Source organism: Apteryx mantelli, chromosome 4, assembly GCF_036417845.1.
Source record: "Apteryx mantelli isolate bAptMan1 chromosome 4, bAptMan1.hap1, whole genome shotgun sequence".
Classification (NCBI taxonomy): domain Eukaryota; kingdom Metazoa; phylum Chordata; class Aves; order Apterygiformes; family Apterygidae; genus Apteryx; species Apteryx mantelli.
Genome location: NC_089981.1, coordinates 58,820,795 through 58,837,905, shown reverse-complemented (window position 1 = coordinate 58,837,905; position 17,111 = coordinate 58,820,795). Strand labels below are relative to the sequence as shown.

The 17,111-nt window shown below is 37.7% G+C and overlaps 1 protein-coding gene across 3 annotated transcripts in view; it reads left to right on the top strand.

Annotated features, from left to right (window-relative positions):
- PRKD1 (protein kinase D1) overlaps positions 1 to 15,801 on the top strand; it is a 156,857-nt gene extending 141,056 nt beyond the window's left edge. For all 3 annotated transcript variants that reach the window (XM_013940461.2, XM_013940463.2, XM_013940460.2), the window contains 2 exons: positions 11,403 to 11,488; positions 14,787 to 15,801. In XM_013940461.2, the coding sequence (XP_013795915.2) occupies positions 11,403 to 11,488; positions 14,787 to 15,005 (305 nt within the window). In that variant the 3' untranslated portion in view covers positions 15,006 to 15,801. The remainder of the gene's footprint in view (positions 1 to 11,402; positions 11,489 to 14,786) is intronic.
- Positions 15,802 to 17,111: the final 1,310 nt, after the last annotated feature.

Sequence of the window (17,111 nt, the reverse complement as noted above, 5' to 3'; positions counted from 1 at the left end):
TTTAAAACTGAGATTTGGAACCTAGGTCTGTATCCAGCATGTCTTACAACTGACTTTAAGATTTACATATTGAGCTTAAACAGTATCTCCAATCTAAATACAATAGTAACAGATTAGCTAAAGGAACTAAAGAAACAATTCTCTGTCACCACATGTTCACACTCAAATGCAGGTCACAAGAAGGCAGCTGCATAAGCCCTGTACATAAAATAACTTCATCCAGTCTGTATTATGTGTGATTATGTGTGAGATACAGCCTCATATCCTAACACATCTAATCTGGATTACAGTTCTGAATAGTGGTGTGATAATTGATGCTACAAATGGCTGAAGCATAACATTCTGGGGAGAAAACAGGTGCTTTTAAACATTTTATGAAGTTGCTTACTCAACATTGCAGATAAAAAAGATTAGATAAGGTCCATATATTTAAATATAAACTATGGTAACATGAAATTCATTTAATGCTAAAATACATTATAGGACTTGCAATTTTCTCTGCACTAAGCACTACAAACCTAAGAAATTCAGAGAGAACTAGTTTCAACTCCAGCATTTTACATTTCTGCTCTCAAAAATCCTCCTTCAGCTTGTCACAGGCTCTTCTAGCTTCCTATGCAGGTCAAGCTGATGAATTCTGATATTTATGCTGCCACATCTTTTCGATTATTCTTTTTTTGAGTTTACCCATTATTCTTAACTGTTGAATATTTTTCAGCAGAAGTTTTAACACACATCTATGATTAAATTTTTAAAATTTTCAAATTTTCATATAGAAAGACCCAGAATATACTTTTTTTTTAAAGGCACAATAGATTTCTTTTAAACTAATTCATTGAACTCCTACCACAGCAATAATTCTCCCAACAGGACATTAATTATCATTAACTAGTTCTTCCATTCAAACATGCAACAGAATTATATAGCAGCGTGGGATGTGTGATAATGCAGTATAATCCAGCAAGGTCTTCATAAACGAACATTGATCAACCTAACTCTTTAAAGCTGGTATGATTAAAATTACTGTGTGTCTTGAAGGATAGATACAGATGTTTTCTTTCAAGAGGCAATATTCTTTGTTTTAAAATTCAAACAAAGTTATTGAAGTTTTATTTACTTGTAAGAAAAAAAATTTTGAAGTTCCAGCAGTTAGATCCAATTTACTCATTTAGCGATATTTGCAAAACTAGTGCAAATATTTAATAGAAACTCAAAACATAATGAACAGCTACATCCCCCACAGAAGCCTGCAACCCAAATTTTGGTGCACTGCTGTAGCATAAGAAAATTGAAACCAGAACTGATTAGACAAGTGTCCTTGCCACAGATGATGGAAATACAAAATAAATAATATCTTTAATACAGGGGAAAAAGATCTTTCTAAAATGTGGTGCTGTATGAATTTGAAAAATAGGAGCCATTTTGTCAAAAGGTTACCATAAGCAAAACTAATGTAACTATTCTTTTTCTCTCCTTTACTAAATGCATTCTTCCCATATGTCCAAAAGACAGTACTGGGTCCAAGCACTCTTTAACAATAGACTCTATAAAATGTACATTACAGCTAGATTTTAAATAAAAAGTGATAGCTACATCCAGAGATGATGTTTACGTGTCTCAGTAATGGCAAGAGGAAACTGAGAATTCAGTGAGCTTAGAAGAGCTAGGCTACCCTCTACAAGAATTAATATTAACTCTAATTTATGCATGCCAATAAAAGTGCTCAGATTCTCTGAGCATGTTACATTCAATATGCGTGGCTGTTTTTTTTTTACTTCTGAAATACAACAGTATTGGTTACTATGAACGTTCATAATATGATAATCCTAGAAACACTATTACAGAACAGTGAGAAGTTGTAGAAGGAATTACAAATGAAGTTAAGCTAAAAAATTAATATTGATATTTATTCAAACCTATTGCTATATGTATCAACAATCCTGCCTGATGCTCAAAGCAACTGGGAGCAGATAAGAAACAGAGATAGGGGCTTTACTTCAGAAATGTAATGGGCTAGGATCATGAACAATTGCTACACCTAAGCTAGTTACTTGTTAAAACACAATCACTTGTTTGCTTGAAGTTCTCAGTATGTACTTTTAGTGCAACCACAAGGGTTTCAAAAGTGGTTTTTTTTTTTTTTTTTTTTTTACCTTGTTATGCCATTTTCAGTTTAGAATAAGGGAAGTAATCCTCAGCAAATGTATTGCCAATGTCTGTGAAACGGCAATTTTGTTAAAGGGCATGTAATCAGTCAAAGAAAAGCTAATGAAAGCAGCGTTAGGAATTTTGGCATGACTATTGCAAAAGTCATCACTGAGGAAAGTAGAGCAGTATTCAAAGCTTTTGTTTACTTCTTATGATTATTACTATGGCTCAGAGAGCCAAAATAGACATGAAACTTGTATTCTGGTTTTTTGAGCACTCTCTCCAGACCATTACTCATTTAAAAAGTTCAAGAATAGCTAAACTAACTAACTGCCACGTTTGCTTAGATTTTTATTTTTCTTGTAATCAGAGAGGAAATTAAAAGCTCAGTTTCTTTCTACAAAAACCATGTATTTCATTGGATTTAACATATTGTGCACAAATTAGATTGAATGATTTGTGTTTATCACCATTTTGGTTTTAGTATTTGGTTGTGCTTAGGAGATGCTCTTTCTGGTATTGCCAAGCAACAGCATTCTAGTTTGGGAGACAGAGCCAAACAATTAAAGGCGGGGGACCCTAAAAAAACAAGATAGGTGATACGTAAGCATTGTATCTGGAAGAGCAATAACAGTGGTAAAGTACCCTAAATAAATATTCCCATTCTGTGTTTGTTTTTTAAGTTATTGGTCTTAAAATTTTAACTTTTGAAGATAAAATTCTCTTGTTTTCTAAAATCAAAACTCTGCTGATAATGAGGTGATAGATTTGTAAAAATCCATGGCCTACGACAGTTTAAGCTGCTTGATTATATAAAAAATACACTTCTTAAAATTTAGAAAGTTCAGAGCAAAAACATGTGGGAAGAAAGTTTGTATTTTGGAGGAAAATTGTGCCATGAATGTAGCAGTGTGGTCTGTTTTAGTTATTTTTCTTGAAAACTACTTTTTCTGTATGCACTGCAACTGTCACATTAGCATTTTCTAGCCATGTTTTAAATTAAACTAATCTACAATCACAACCCAAGAAAGAGGGCAACATCCATATGCGGATGATATCTATGAATGTCTAACTTCTTCTAGTCACTATGAACAGTACTGTCTTCTCTGTCACTGAGAAATGTGGTCTGGTCATTGCCTTTGACTCTTTTCTCTCCATAAGGTCTCTGTCTGATATCTTAACATCTGGACAAAGTTCTAATTTCATCATCTCTTCCTGCTGAGACATTCTGGCATGACTTTTCGGTGTAATGCTTCTTCTGTCCCTTTCTCCCATTAAAAGATTAACCTATGAAAACTAAGACTTTTCAACTTCCATAGCTCTGACAAGTTGATTTTTCCTTACTGTTCCATTCAGAACGCTTCTCAAACATCACATCTCAAGCACAGACTTCACCTGTAAAGTCCCTTATCTCACTTCATCAAACCCAGTTACTCATCTTTATAGTTCAAGGTTTTTCCACTATATGTATATATATCTCACAGAATCCTCCAGAGAGAATTCTGACCTCCACCCCCATTAAGACAGCAATATATTCATCCCTTGTTTGTTGAGTTTCCAACAGGCATTTCTATGATTTCTTCCATTTCAGTTGTGATGCACAAAAGGAGGTCTATGTAAGTGGCCATAATATCACTCTGTGTCTCCCTCACTTCCATCCATTAAGATATTCTGATAAGATGCTTAATATAAAAACAGAACAATTGATAAGCACCTGCTGTGTGTATAGTGCTGTGTTATACTGTCATCGCCACATAATTTCTTAGTTACAACCACTTCCTTTTTCATTTTGAGTATTACGATCTTCAGGTCAGGGCCATCTTTTTTTATATGTCTTTTCTACAGTATAGAGCGTAATGGAAACTGACCTTGGGTTGAAGCATTAGCTATTACAACAGTGCAAGTAATAGCGATAAAATAAAAGTATTTTAAAGAGGAGGAGCTACAAAAAGTTTGGAATACAAATTTTTCAAGAGATGTACATATAGGGATGATGATAAAACATCCAAGGTGTTTTTTTAACTGCGAATAATTAGTTGTTTTATATACCTAATACAACAGTAATCTATGCTGTGCCTTCAGGGATATAACTTGATTAATGTAACATTATAATCGGGGTGGAGAGAAACTCATAAGTGAGAGTGGAGAAACTCATAAGTGAGAGTGAAGGAACTCTAAGTTGCAGGCCTCCAAAAACTGAGTCTGCCTAGAATCTCACCAAAGAATTTTTTTATAAGCAAACAGCTGCACTTTCCCTGCCTCTTTTTCCAACAATCTCTCTCTCTCTCTTTTGTAAGAATACTCCCAAAAGCCGAGCACATGTTTGTACGTCTAAATAAAATTATAAAACATTATTGTGGAGAGATATTTTCTTTTAGTAGTATTTGGTAATATTTTTGTATAAAAACAGATTTTGTCACAGTCATTAAACATTCCCCTGTCCAATCTACCATTATAGCCTCTCTGTCTTCAATTATTGTCAAGCCAGTTTCCATTTCTGAATACACTGAATTCCTACAATATTCATATGATAAGGTTAATTCAGACTTCACTGGAGAATTTTTCTAGATATTAATACAGGGGAATCTACTTGCAGAATTCTCTCCTATTTATAGCTGTAAATTTCACATCTGTTAAACGTGGAGTCTGTATTCAACTGTCTTTTTTATCCCAACTTTGACCTCTCAGTCCACCAAATTTGCATGATCTGAAAAGCTTTATTCTGATTTATTCTGACTTAGCTACAGCTTACAAAAGAAAAAAAAAAAGCTGCTAATTATAAAGTCAAAATTCCCTGAAGGATTTTGTCCCTGTGCTTATTAGTATATTTTACCCAACGTATCTTCACTGTGGTGGCAATTCTTTTGAGCTGCATGGGCCTAAATTATGCTATATCATGCTTTAGCATATTCAGTGTATGCTTCTTTCTGTTACAGAATTTTCATAAATCATTGTATGCACAAATTTTTTGTTGATTTTTTTCTGCATCAGCTACCAACAGAGCTATTACTGCTACCCTGTTAAACTCTGTGGTGTGCTCAGTGTTGATTAGGTGCTTCATACCATCTTCCAGATTAAGTAATTTGGGAGGAAACTATGCAATTTCTTCCATGTGTTAAATTTTATCATGGTGTGCCTGTTACACTGTCAGGAATAAATAGTGCAGCTGCTTTCAAGCCAGTATTTTTATAGACTTGTTTCAGCATAATGTGAATAGAAACTCTGTTTCACGCATTAATGAGAAAGTCACATGAATGAACATTAAGTACGAGGAGGTCAAGTACATGTTATAGCTCAAAGATGCTCTCCATCCCAGTAAATCTTTAACTAGCTCTTTAAACTAAGGTCTTGGCCATACTTAGGTATGTTTGCTAGTATGGAACAGTATTAGAAAACCTCTCTTGTAGAGCTGCTACTTCTGCTTGCCACAGATTTATTTTAATAGTACAGCTGACTCCAATAAACTCTGCCAGCCAAAGATATTTTTTGCCAAACTCACTGCATGTACACTAGAGCTTTTGTGTGTGTGTGTGTGTGTGTGTGCGTAGAAATCATACCACTGACCAACAAAGCCATACTTGGAAGAATCTAGTGCCTAAGTCATAAGTTTTACATTGACGGCATCAGTTTAAATTTTTACAAGTGACAGCTATAAGAGTACGTGATATTACAGGTGTTCTTTAAAAGTTCCAGACCAAGTGTGAATTTATTGTTAATTTAGCACTTCTTTTCTTAATATTCTTAGGGTGATTTCTTCTTTATAACCTGTGAAAGGCAAAAGCTTATTTGGTAGGACTAAATGAAGTAGTACATAATAGGTTTTACAAACATTTTGCAAACTTCTGTGTTAATGTGTGGATTACATCCTGACTGAGTTAAACCAATCATTCCTATAAAGACTGTAATTATCATGTGTTAATTTGATCCTTGTGTGTAGCCTGTTACTATCTTTATTACAATTAATTATTTGCCATAATAAAATACCATTAAACAGTTTAGAAACATAAACCTCCTGAGTCAGGAGGTTCTTTCTAGTACAATGCAAATAAAAAGCATTTTTTCCTAAAATCAAGGGGCTATATAGCTTTTTAAGGTTGCATTTGAATCTCCCCATTGGGGATTCCACTGAATGATCATCTATTTAAATGACCAGCAGCTGTGCTATCTGGAAGTCAGGAGGAACTGTTGACTAATTTATGCTCTTTAGCAAAGTCTGCAACTCACAGAACTTGGTAAGGCCCTCAGGTGTCTGTTTTTGCTATCCTTAATCACAGGAAGTAAACACAAGCTCATAAATGTGTTTGGAAAAGCAGTAACACTTGGAACTTGCATACGTTTTGCTTCCATGACAATTCCTACGGGATTCTGCTAAGAGATGTGCAGATCGTAGATGGACTTTCTTAACTCTATACGTTTATTAATTACTGTATATAATGTTGTATATTATATACATAGAGGTGTATGGTCAACCTTTATAGAACTCCTAAAATATCTGACAAGGATAACTTTAAAATCTGACTAAAAAAAAGATCAGTCTCCAGTGAAAATTCATAATATTTACTTTTAAAATATAGTGCAGATGTTCTAAATTAGTTTCTCAAAACTTCTTCCTCTTCCTAGATAGAAAATTTTATGTTCTGACTTTGGTCCCCTGAGTCAGATTTGAATTGAATTTCTAAACTAAATGTTAATACCTTTCCAGTTTTTATCTCCAGTGTTTTTTAGCAGTGCAACCTGAAGAGTAATTTTCAAACCATTAATTATATACATACATACATATATATATATTCTTTTTAATTCTGAAATCAAGTCAGCATGAATCTTACAGTTCATGCAACTTACATGCACTGTAGTTAGACCAAATTATTTTAGTCAGTGGTTATCAGCACAGCACTCTTTTTTGTGTAAGATATAAAAGACAGAACAGCCAGGATCTTTCCTCGTTTCCTTTAAATAATCCCATGACCCTATCAGGGTCAGAACCTCTGTACTTTATTTAACACCAGTTAAGCTCCAAATTTTCTCATTGACAGAATATCTTAGATTCCTAAGAAAATCCTTTAATCCTTCAGTTTCAGCTACTAAACCTGTATGCATTGAACTCCTTTGCTTCTGCTTTCCATTACACAGCGCTCTTGTTGCCAGTACATATCACCAGGATCTTGACTCGGAACTTTTGTGCTTGAGAAGGGGGCTTTGCTTAGATTGTACAATTACGTGTGCCTTGAGGGTACAAATAGCAAATGCTATTCTGCAGCCTGAACTCATGTTTGATCTCATTCTTCAGCTACATATGAAAATTTAGAGTACTGAAATTAATGGAGTTGGGGCCCTAAATCCTCACAGTAGTCACATTTGAATTTGTCCTCATTTATTGTTAGGAGGCAAGTGATATTCAAAACTTTTTACAGAAACAGCAATATTCCAGTGGTGAAACAAGCAGATCATCTGTGTAAACTGGGGCTGGAGCTCAAGGTAACCCTCTCAGTTTCACTGTCTTGGAAAGGGAGGAAAGAAGAAACCTGAAACACTGTCTCCAGTAATATTGGATCATTATGAATGGCTTGATGGCCCAATTCCCTGAAGGCAGTAGATGCCTTCATCAAGTCTAAGCTGGCCTTCTCCTGCAAGTGCTGCTGATGTCACTGCCTTTCTCTCCAGAGTCACTAACAGAGATATTTACCCTGCCATCCATGAGAGAGATTTGGCATAAGCTATCCAAATCCATGAAAATGGCTTAAGCTAATCATCCCCTCTGTTAAGGAACACCCACCTCTTCTAGTAATGTTAACAACTTTAATGCCTTGCTTGATGCCATTCCATCCAGAAAAAGGCAGACAGCTCTGTGGGCTGGTATGCATATACCAGGGAGATCCTGAAGCATTGTCGTATGCCTCTTAAAGGCCTCTCTCCCTCTCATTTTCAAAGCTTAGCTGTCATCCTGGCATTCATCTTGATGGCAAATGATTTTCATGACACTTCAGGAACTCTCTATTTTTACTAAGGACACTAAAAACACTCTTAAAAAAAAAAAAAATCTATCAGGAAGCTCAGTCTAACATCTCTTACGAAGTACAGGCCACAGGCTGTCCTGCCTTTCAAAAGAGGTGAAATCTTCACTAAGAAAATTTGTGAAACATGCTACACTCAAAGTTTAGAAGAGCCTTGCGATCCATCACAAGGTATTCCTTGACCAGATACCTTTTTGCCAGAAAGTCAAAATGCTTCATCAAAGCATTACAGCATGGAACAAACAACTCCCTGAAGCTCTGCTACATGCAGCTTGATAACCAATAAGTTCAGATGAGCCCTTCACTTGTTTGTGTCACATTCACCAGACAGCCTCAGACATTCCCAAGAACAAATGCTTGGTCAGTACTGACAGTCCTTACCACCCTGTGAAGTTGCCTTTTTACCATCCTCTTAGTTTCCTTCCTTATCCTTCTTCGTGTGCCATCTCTCATCTAGCAAATGTCCTTCTGGTCTGTTCAACATGCCATTGACAATATCTCCCAAGAATATAGAGAAATATATTATTACATCTCATATTTCATTATTCTGAAGGGAAGAAAAAGGGGCAAGTGCGTCTTCATCCTGTTCTAACCTGGAGGGGCTGAATAACTATGTATAAATCCATCACTTAACTTCTCAAACACAGGATCATGGCCATATCTGCTTCCAGTGTGTTGGACAGAAGTACTTCAGATGCATAACAGAGATATTAATTCTGTCTTTTGGAAACTCTATGGCAGCAAGAATATTCAATAGGAGCTTGGCAGTAGTGGAGGCAAATCTTAGGCAACGTGTATTTATATCTGGACAATTTTCCACTAAAAATCCATTCCCAGGACAATCAACGCTTCATCAACTCCTTGACACATTTGCCAAACTGAGATTCATAGAAACTGATGAACAATGATCTCTTATAAAACTGAAGATACTAGATTTAATGCAATCCCTATTAAATTCACATTCAGCAGTGGCCCTCTTAGCAAAAGACAGACTAAAGTCTTGCCATAACTTATGCAGAATTTAAGGGTAGGATGAGAATGTTGCAGAATATACTGATATTGGCTGATTCCTAAGCTTACTGCCATGGGTAAGGACCATGTTCTCCTCTTCCAAGCATCAAATAAAAACAACCACCATTACTTTATCCCAGGTTCTGTGAGAAGTCATTCTATAACTAGACCTTCTAAATGAAGAAAGGGTATCACTTTCCGAACTTCATCACAGCAACATTACAATCCAGTTGGCCATCTAAACTCTGAATGCAAGACAAGACAGAAACAACCACCCATAAATTTGAACCATGAATATGACTGACTAGCTTTCCTGTCTCTTCTTTGTAGCTCAAGAACTTCCTTTACCAATAAGGGGGGGGGGGGGGGGAAATTAACCCTTCTGTGTTGGGAAGCCAATGAGCTTTTGGTGTGCTGTCATCTATCCATGGTGTCTATTGGCTTTTCACTGGCTTTATGATTCCATATCCACTTCACAGACATTTTGAGCGTGAACAAAATAAACATGAGTTAGAGAATTTAGCATGAATTATACCTTATACTAAAAGAACCAGTGGCTAAAAATCTGTTTGTCCACAACAGAGAAAGTAAGATTAGGGCCATCTGCTCCAGAAAAGTGTGTTTCAGAACCTCTGGCAATCCCTTCTTTGTCAAAAGCCCTGAGATTTGTTCTATCTCATTTCCACAGTTGCTTTGATTTCCAAGATAAAATTCAGGAAGTCAGGGCTACTTTAATGATAGTCCATTGTTGCTAAGGATAGTTCTGTATGCCAGACTTACTGCAGATGTCCAGACAGATTGCCACATACATTCCCATTTTCCTGGACACTGTACTCAGAGCCATAGCCGGGGCTACACCCAGACCACAGTGCAGTTGCCTCCACACTAGCTGCATGAACTGGCATGTCAGGCTCTCAGGAGGTACAAGCAATCTACCCCCAGAACAGAAACACACAAAAAAGTCTATTTGGCAAATGAGGGTGGCAGGTGGAGGGTGGGAAGACTGTTTCAAAAAGAGAAAAGCTTTTCTGTTTTGCTGCATAAAATGCAATGATGTCATAGATTTCCCAGTTTAAAGAATCTTGTCCTCCCTCCTGCTCTTAAGGCATGGTTATTATTTATTATTTAGCTGGCAGCAACATCAGTCTTGCAGATCCCAGAACAAGTTTTCCTCAATGAACCCATGTGGTCCTACAGTTGACAATTAATGCCCCCTGTTTCCATGTTACTTGCAAGACAATCTTGCCCACTCACCATGATACAGGGAAAGAAGCAGAGATATAAACCAGCATATTTTGGACAGTATACAAGCCAAGGTATATTGTGATAAAACGGCAAAGTTACAATGATACTGTAATTTCTTGTGACCTGTCAATTATTATATAACAAGAAGATTCTCCAGAGCATAGGTTGAACTTTAAGCACCACCTAGAAGAGAGTTTAACCTTTCATTATAACCTTATATGTTTCTTGTCTGTTATTTTGTTGGGTTTTTTTTTTTTTTTTTTTTTTTGATAGCTTTTGTAGGTGCATTCAAAGCTCAGAAATCTCATCCCAAAGATTTTTTGCAAATGGGTCACTCAATGAACTGCACTGGTCATTGACTGGTGAGCCTCTTCCCTTCAGGCACCACAGCACACATTACTATAACCTCTGTGCATCACTGATCTGCTTCAAAAACATAACCATTCAGTAATTTATAAAGTAGCCAAAGTAGCCCTCCAGCATTTATGAAACACCAGACTGCTGACTAGCAGGTAGAGGCAATGCTCAGTTCAGAAGAGCAGCGTTGCAAACTTTACTTACAAACCCTGATTTCTCCACTCAGTATCTGGGAAGCTGACAATCTCAAAGAAATATATACATATACATATGTATTACTGTATACTGCTGTGGTACCCAAGGGATATTGTAGTCCTCACCTACTTTTTTTATTTGTGAGTGAGCTGAGTGAGAATTGTCTCCAGTGTTCACTGCATGCCTGCAAATGACCACAAAGAGGTCCAGGATATACTAGCCAGCAGGCACTGTTGAGTAAAAGAGTTGTAGTCCCATGAGGAATGGGTGCATGGGTACCCTCAGGGAGATCTGCATTTACTGCAGTTTCTAAAAAAACCTGGATTGACAATTGTCCTCTTTTTCCGACTGCAGTTTTCATATTTTTATCTGTACGTTGTAACTGAAACAAGTATATTTTTTTAGCTGACATTTTCCAATATTATTTCTTTTCAGCTATTGATCTCATAAATAATTTGTTGCAAGTGAAAATGAGAAAGCGCTACAGTGTGGACAAAACATTGAGCCATCCGTGGTTACAGGTATTGCTACAAATTCCATGCTTTTTCCTCTGTATTTAGGCTCTAAACATATATAAAACATCTTTTTGTCTTTAAGCACAGTAGAATTGAAGTAAATCTACAAGCCTGATGATGTTTTCAGCTGCTGAGAACTTCATCCTCCTTCACCAATTTACCTATAGATTCTAATTAACTTTTGAAGTACCGGATTCCAATACTAAACTTATCTCATGTTTTCAAAATACCCTACAAAAATATTTTAGCATCTCATTTGTTCACTGAGACTATGTTATGTTCTCATAAAAACAAACAAACAAAAAAAACTTTGCAGTCATTTGACTTATAATTTCTCATTGTCTGAATTCTACTCTGATTCACTTATTATTAAAGCTAATCAATGGACTGCCACTTCACAGTCATCAGAAAGAACTAGCGAAGTGGTATGCTTTCCAGGAAAATATATTAGCCTCTTTCAGTTGAAGCCTTCAACTGAAAATTGAAATGTTATGATATTTTGAGGAGCCAGCAGCCACTGTCTTCTACTCCTTATCTATTGAATTTTTTTATAGTGGCAGCAGCCAAATCACTGCAAGTTGAAGACAGAAAATGGAATCAATGCAGTGAGTGGTATTAGGATAGTTCTTCCTTTAATTATATAACTCAGGATCATGAAAAACAAATCAGGGGGGCATGCAGGACCTGCCAGGGCTCCGCGGGGGCCGGGGGCTCCCCGTGCCCGGGGCGGCGGTGCCGGCGGGGGCTGCGGCGGTGCCGGGCCGGGCCTGGCCGCCAGGGCCCGTCCCCCCGCCCCGAGGCAGCCGGGCAGGCCGGGGGCAGCCGGGGCAGCGCCAGCGCCGGGCACCTCCCTGGGGCCGGGGCCGGGGGGCCCGTGGCCGGGCAGGGGCCGGGCCGTGGCGGGGCTGGAGCCGGCACCGCTGCGGCGCCGCGGGGCAGCGACTGGCGGCCCCGGGCTGGGCTGCGGTGGGGCTGCGGCTGCGGGTGGGGGCGCCCGGGGGGCGGCCGGGGGGGGTCTCGGGCCCCTGATCAGACCTGCTCAAGAGAGCAGTGGGCGTGGTATTAAGGGGCAGCTCGTTGTATCCATTTTTAGTCTTAAGTCTATGAGTATTTAAGCTTCTATCTCAGCATTTTTATCATTCACTCTTCTTAACCTGTGAGAATTTTACACATAGCTCAAGCTCCAAATAGTTAAGACATCAGCTTCAACACTCATCTTTCCTGCACACACTCCACCACTCCTAATTACAGTGTCTAAATACTCCCAAATAATCTTTTTTCCAGTTGTCCAACACCAGCAGTTATTCTTAGCTATTAACTCCTACTCAAATGAGAAGATTAAAAAAAAAAAAAAAGCCTAGTTATGAACCATGACATTATGTGATTTTTTTTTTTTAAACATGTCTAAAGGGTAACCAAGGCCAGTGGTCATTGAACTGCATTTTTTAATTGTTGAAAAGACATGAAATATTTCCACTAATTTTTAAGGTGGACATGAATAATTTATTTCTGTCCTTTTAGCAATTATTTGCAGCGGAGCCTTTGTAAATATCTTTTGGATAACAGTTTTTCTGTTAAAATCCAGCCATGAAAAAGTCTATTTCTAAACAGACCTTGTATTTTGGACTGTTAATCTACAAGAGTGGTATCATTGTATTTTCTGATCTGACTGCAAGTCAGAATGGCCTGATTTCTTGATTTAGTAAGTTTAACCGTAACATATCCAAAGTTTGTCAATCTGAGTATACATATTACTTGCATCAACATTAAAGTCAAGTTGTGTTGCTTATGTTTACTAATTGTTATCATTATAACTTCTCTCCTGAGGGATCCACATTTGCATGTAGGGAAGTAATGCATGGCACAAATCAAATATCCAGTCCACAATCTGAAAGGAATCTTTACCTGAACTGAGAGCTGCGTCCTGTTCCAGTAGCTTAATATTGGATCACTGTTTCTCAGACTAGAGGGAGACCTGCTGGAATAGGAGGAAGTGGGCTAGAAAACTGCCCCCAGTGATGTTTCTACTGGGCCTGCTTTCTTCCTCCCAGATTTTCTGACACTCTCTAGCTTTTTCCTCTTCAAATGTTCATTCTCTGGCAACCAGAATGTATTTGTTGGAGGTACTGGGGACCAGAGAGGTAAGCTGGGCTAAGGCCTGCAGCATGGAGGCTGGCTGTCTCACGTGCAGAGATGTCTACTTTTATCCCTTGTGCAATAGGGACTGGAGGTGAACTAAGGCAAGGCAGTACAGCAGCAGCCCTAGCACCATGGACAGGAAGATTCCTCTTTCCAGAAGAGCCCAGTCTCGTGGGCTGAGGAAAGATAACAGTGGAGCAGGGCAGTGCAAGGTAGAGGTGATTTCTGAGGGGATCTCTGTGTAGGTGGTGGGCCTAAGGATGTGAGATAGCAAGGATGAAGGCTTTTGTGCATTTAAAGTGTGCTGGTGTTCTGGTGCTCTGGCTAGGTGACCAGCATTTTCACTCATTTCACGAATGAGAAGGTGGAAGAGCAAAAACAAAATTCAATACAGGGTTGTGAGCAGAGGCTAGGCTGGATGGGACTAGGATTGGCTTTATTAGAACTATGGTTTCATGGTTATTTTGGGTGTGAACAGGCAGAGAAGATTATTATACTTGAGATCTACTTCAGGCAGATCAGAAGCTGCAGGGCATTACAGGCTAAACAGTGTGAGAACCAGCACAGTTTCCACTCTTACTGCTGACTGTCAAAACAGAATTCCAAAGCAGCTTTGATGTGTAGCTGTATGAGCACACTACTACTTGCTTAAGAATGGAAAAGATTTTTTCTTCTAGCACAAGCTGAATTCATATCTGGCACCATCATATTGAGATGGAGCAACTGTCTTGACTATCTGATATAGATTATTAGAATATAAATGTATGATTTAGAGAAGGATGTTTCTTCTTTCTTATTCATCTCCTGGCTAGTAGGAAACAGCTTTTTTTTTTTTTTTTTTTTAAACCACCCATGCCTCATTTAGAAGTCATAAAAATCCATAGACTACCAATACATTCTACAAAACCACCTATAACACCTCCATATTACACTTAATGACAGTTCAACAAAATTAATTTATCAAACAATCTTCTAAAGATGATACCTGTCTCTATAGACAAATTTCATATTTTATTAATTACATGATTTTTCTATTTTGCAGTACTAGAAAGGCATGACATTTAGATTATCAGCCAAGCTGATAGTACTTTTCATATCACTGGGAGTAGAAGGGAATGTCATTTATTTTAGAAATGTTAAAACTAATACTGTTATTTTATTTCAGGACTATCAAACCTGGTTAGATTTAAGGGAACTCGAATGTAAAATAGGGGAACGTTACATCACCCATGAAAGCGATGACTCCCGATGGGAACAGTATTCAGGAGAACACGGATTGCAGTACCCAGCACACCTTATCAGTCCAAGTGCTAACCATAATGAAAACACCAAGCTAGAGGAAACAGAAATGAAAGCCCTCAGTGAGCGTGTCAGCATCCTTTAAGTTGCATCCCCTATAATCTGTCAAAACACTGTGGAATTAATAAATACATACAGTCAGGTTTAATGTTTGCCTTGCAGAACTGCCATTATTTTCTGTCAGATGGGAACAAAGCTGTTATGCTGTTACACTGTTGATGTATCCGAGTTGCCAAGACAAATCAACAGAAACATTTTTGTGTGACCAACTGTGTTGTATTTACAAAAGTTCCCAGAAACACTAAACTTGTTTTTTGTGAATGATTCATGTTGTATTTAATGCATTAAAACCTGTCTCCACTGTGCCTTTGCAAACTAGTGTTTTTCTTACTTGAGCCTCGTTTTAGTAAGAAAGAACTTTCCCATGAAGATCTGTTTTTTTTGTTTGTTTTTTGGGGGTTTTTTGGTGCATCATTAGTATTGTAATTGTAAGCAAACTCTTGAAGAGTAGATTATTACTGCTGTTCTGTGAACAACTTCTACCATTTGGATAAAAGCTTTATTTAGTGTGGGGGAAAAAGAAAAAAATACAAAAAAGCATAAAATAAATTGCACAGCACTGTACAGTTTCAAATCGGATTACCTGTGTATGTGTTTTTGTGTATGTGTATATATATCTACATACACAGACACACACAGTACAACCTGCTCTTAAGCCTAAATGCCTTAGTAATGTAAACTGCAGCATGTGTCAGTTGTATTTCTCTTTTTCTTAAAAAATTCTTCTCTAATATTCTCTAATATTCTCTAATATGTACATTCAGAAGCTAAATAACATGTTGCCTTTGTGTATGTTTTCAATAAAAGTCTTGTTAAAATAGGTTCATTTGATCAATCTTTCTGTTTAAAATATCCCTGGAATGGGATCAGAAGTAGCCGGGGAAAGTTCATCATCAAGAAGTCCACATGGAGAGAGGTAGGAAAATGTTACCAGCTAAGCCATGTACCTGCAAAGCACATTCTGGAATAGCCCCCCTTGGACTGATTTTATAACCTAAGTTTGATCAGATTTGAAACATATTTGGGGATGGAGGGATTTGCAGACACTGATTTTGCACCAGTAAAATTAATAGGAACTCCAATTTTAGTGAAATGTGCCGATTTGCTTTTCCACTGAGTCCTATTGAACTGACAAGGTAACATGGATTCCCCTCCACCTTTCCCCTGAAAACATTCAAGATATTAATTGCCATTTCTAATAATTACTAGGTGTTCCAACTCTAACCCATTTAGCTTCAACTGTGAGAGGGGTTCAGGCTGCACTTCAAAACATGTGCCAGGGTAAGTCACTGACAAGCTGAAGATTACTCTATGCCACAAGCTATCTCTGAAATACCAGTTGATATGCAGCTATTGAAGAGAGAGGTGTAAAAGAACCTCCCCCCACACACACACACAAAATCCCAGACCAAAGTGATACAAGGATCAGAGCTAATATTAGAGCTAAAAGCCAAATACTATAAACCTCTACTAATCAAATCTTGGCTTTATGTTAGAATCTGTACACGGCATTTCTTCAGATAAATCCATTCTTTAGTCCAAGAAGAGCTTTATCCAAAAGGAAGTTTATGCCAGATATATAACATAACCAAAGCCAGCAGAATTTTTCCTACATATTTTGGATCTCTACTGGACAGATAAAATGTACCATAGATGAAATGAAGAAATGGCACCTCTATTCAAACAGGAATTACATATCTTAGAAAATTAAAATATAAAATAATGTGAAAAATGCTTATAAATCTCTCCCTCCTCACCCCCTCTTTTCCCCTACTCCCATTGCTAGAAAAGGAGGATATCACTTCAATTCAGAAACCCTTTTCCACTTCAATTGAACCCTCAAGGAAGTTCTTGGAAAACACTGGCCTTGTAATGTGTTTTGAAACAAATCTGATGTGACAGAGTTCAAGCACACTGAACTCTCTACCATACTGTAATGTCTATCTTTTCAGTCAGGCTTCCTTACAAGACTAAATCTTTGGCATCTGTAGAAGTGGTTTTTCTGGTGCTACCCTGCAGCCATTTTTTTTCCTCTATGACTACACAGCAGAGGCAAAATATCTTCTCACAAGAACCATACAGAATGGCAGCCATTCCTTAAACATCCATCCCAAGATCAATCTAATCCCAA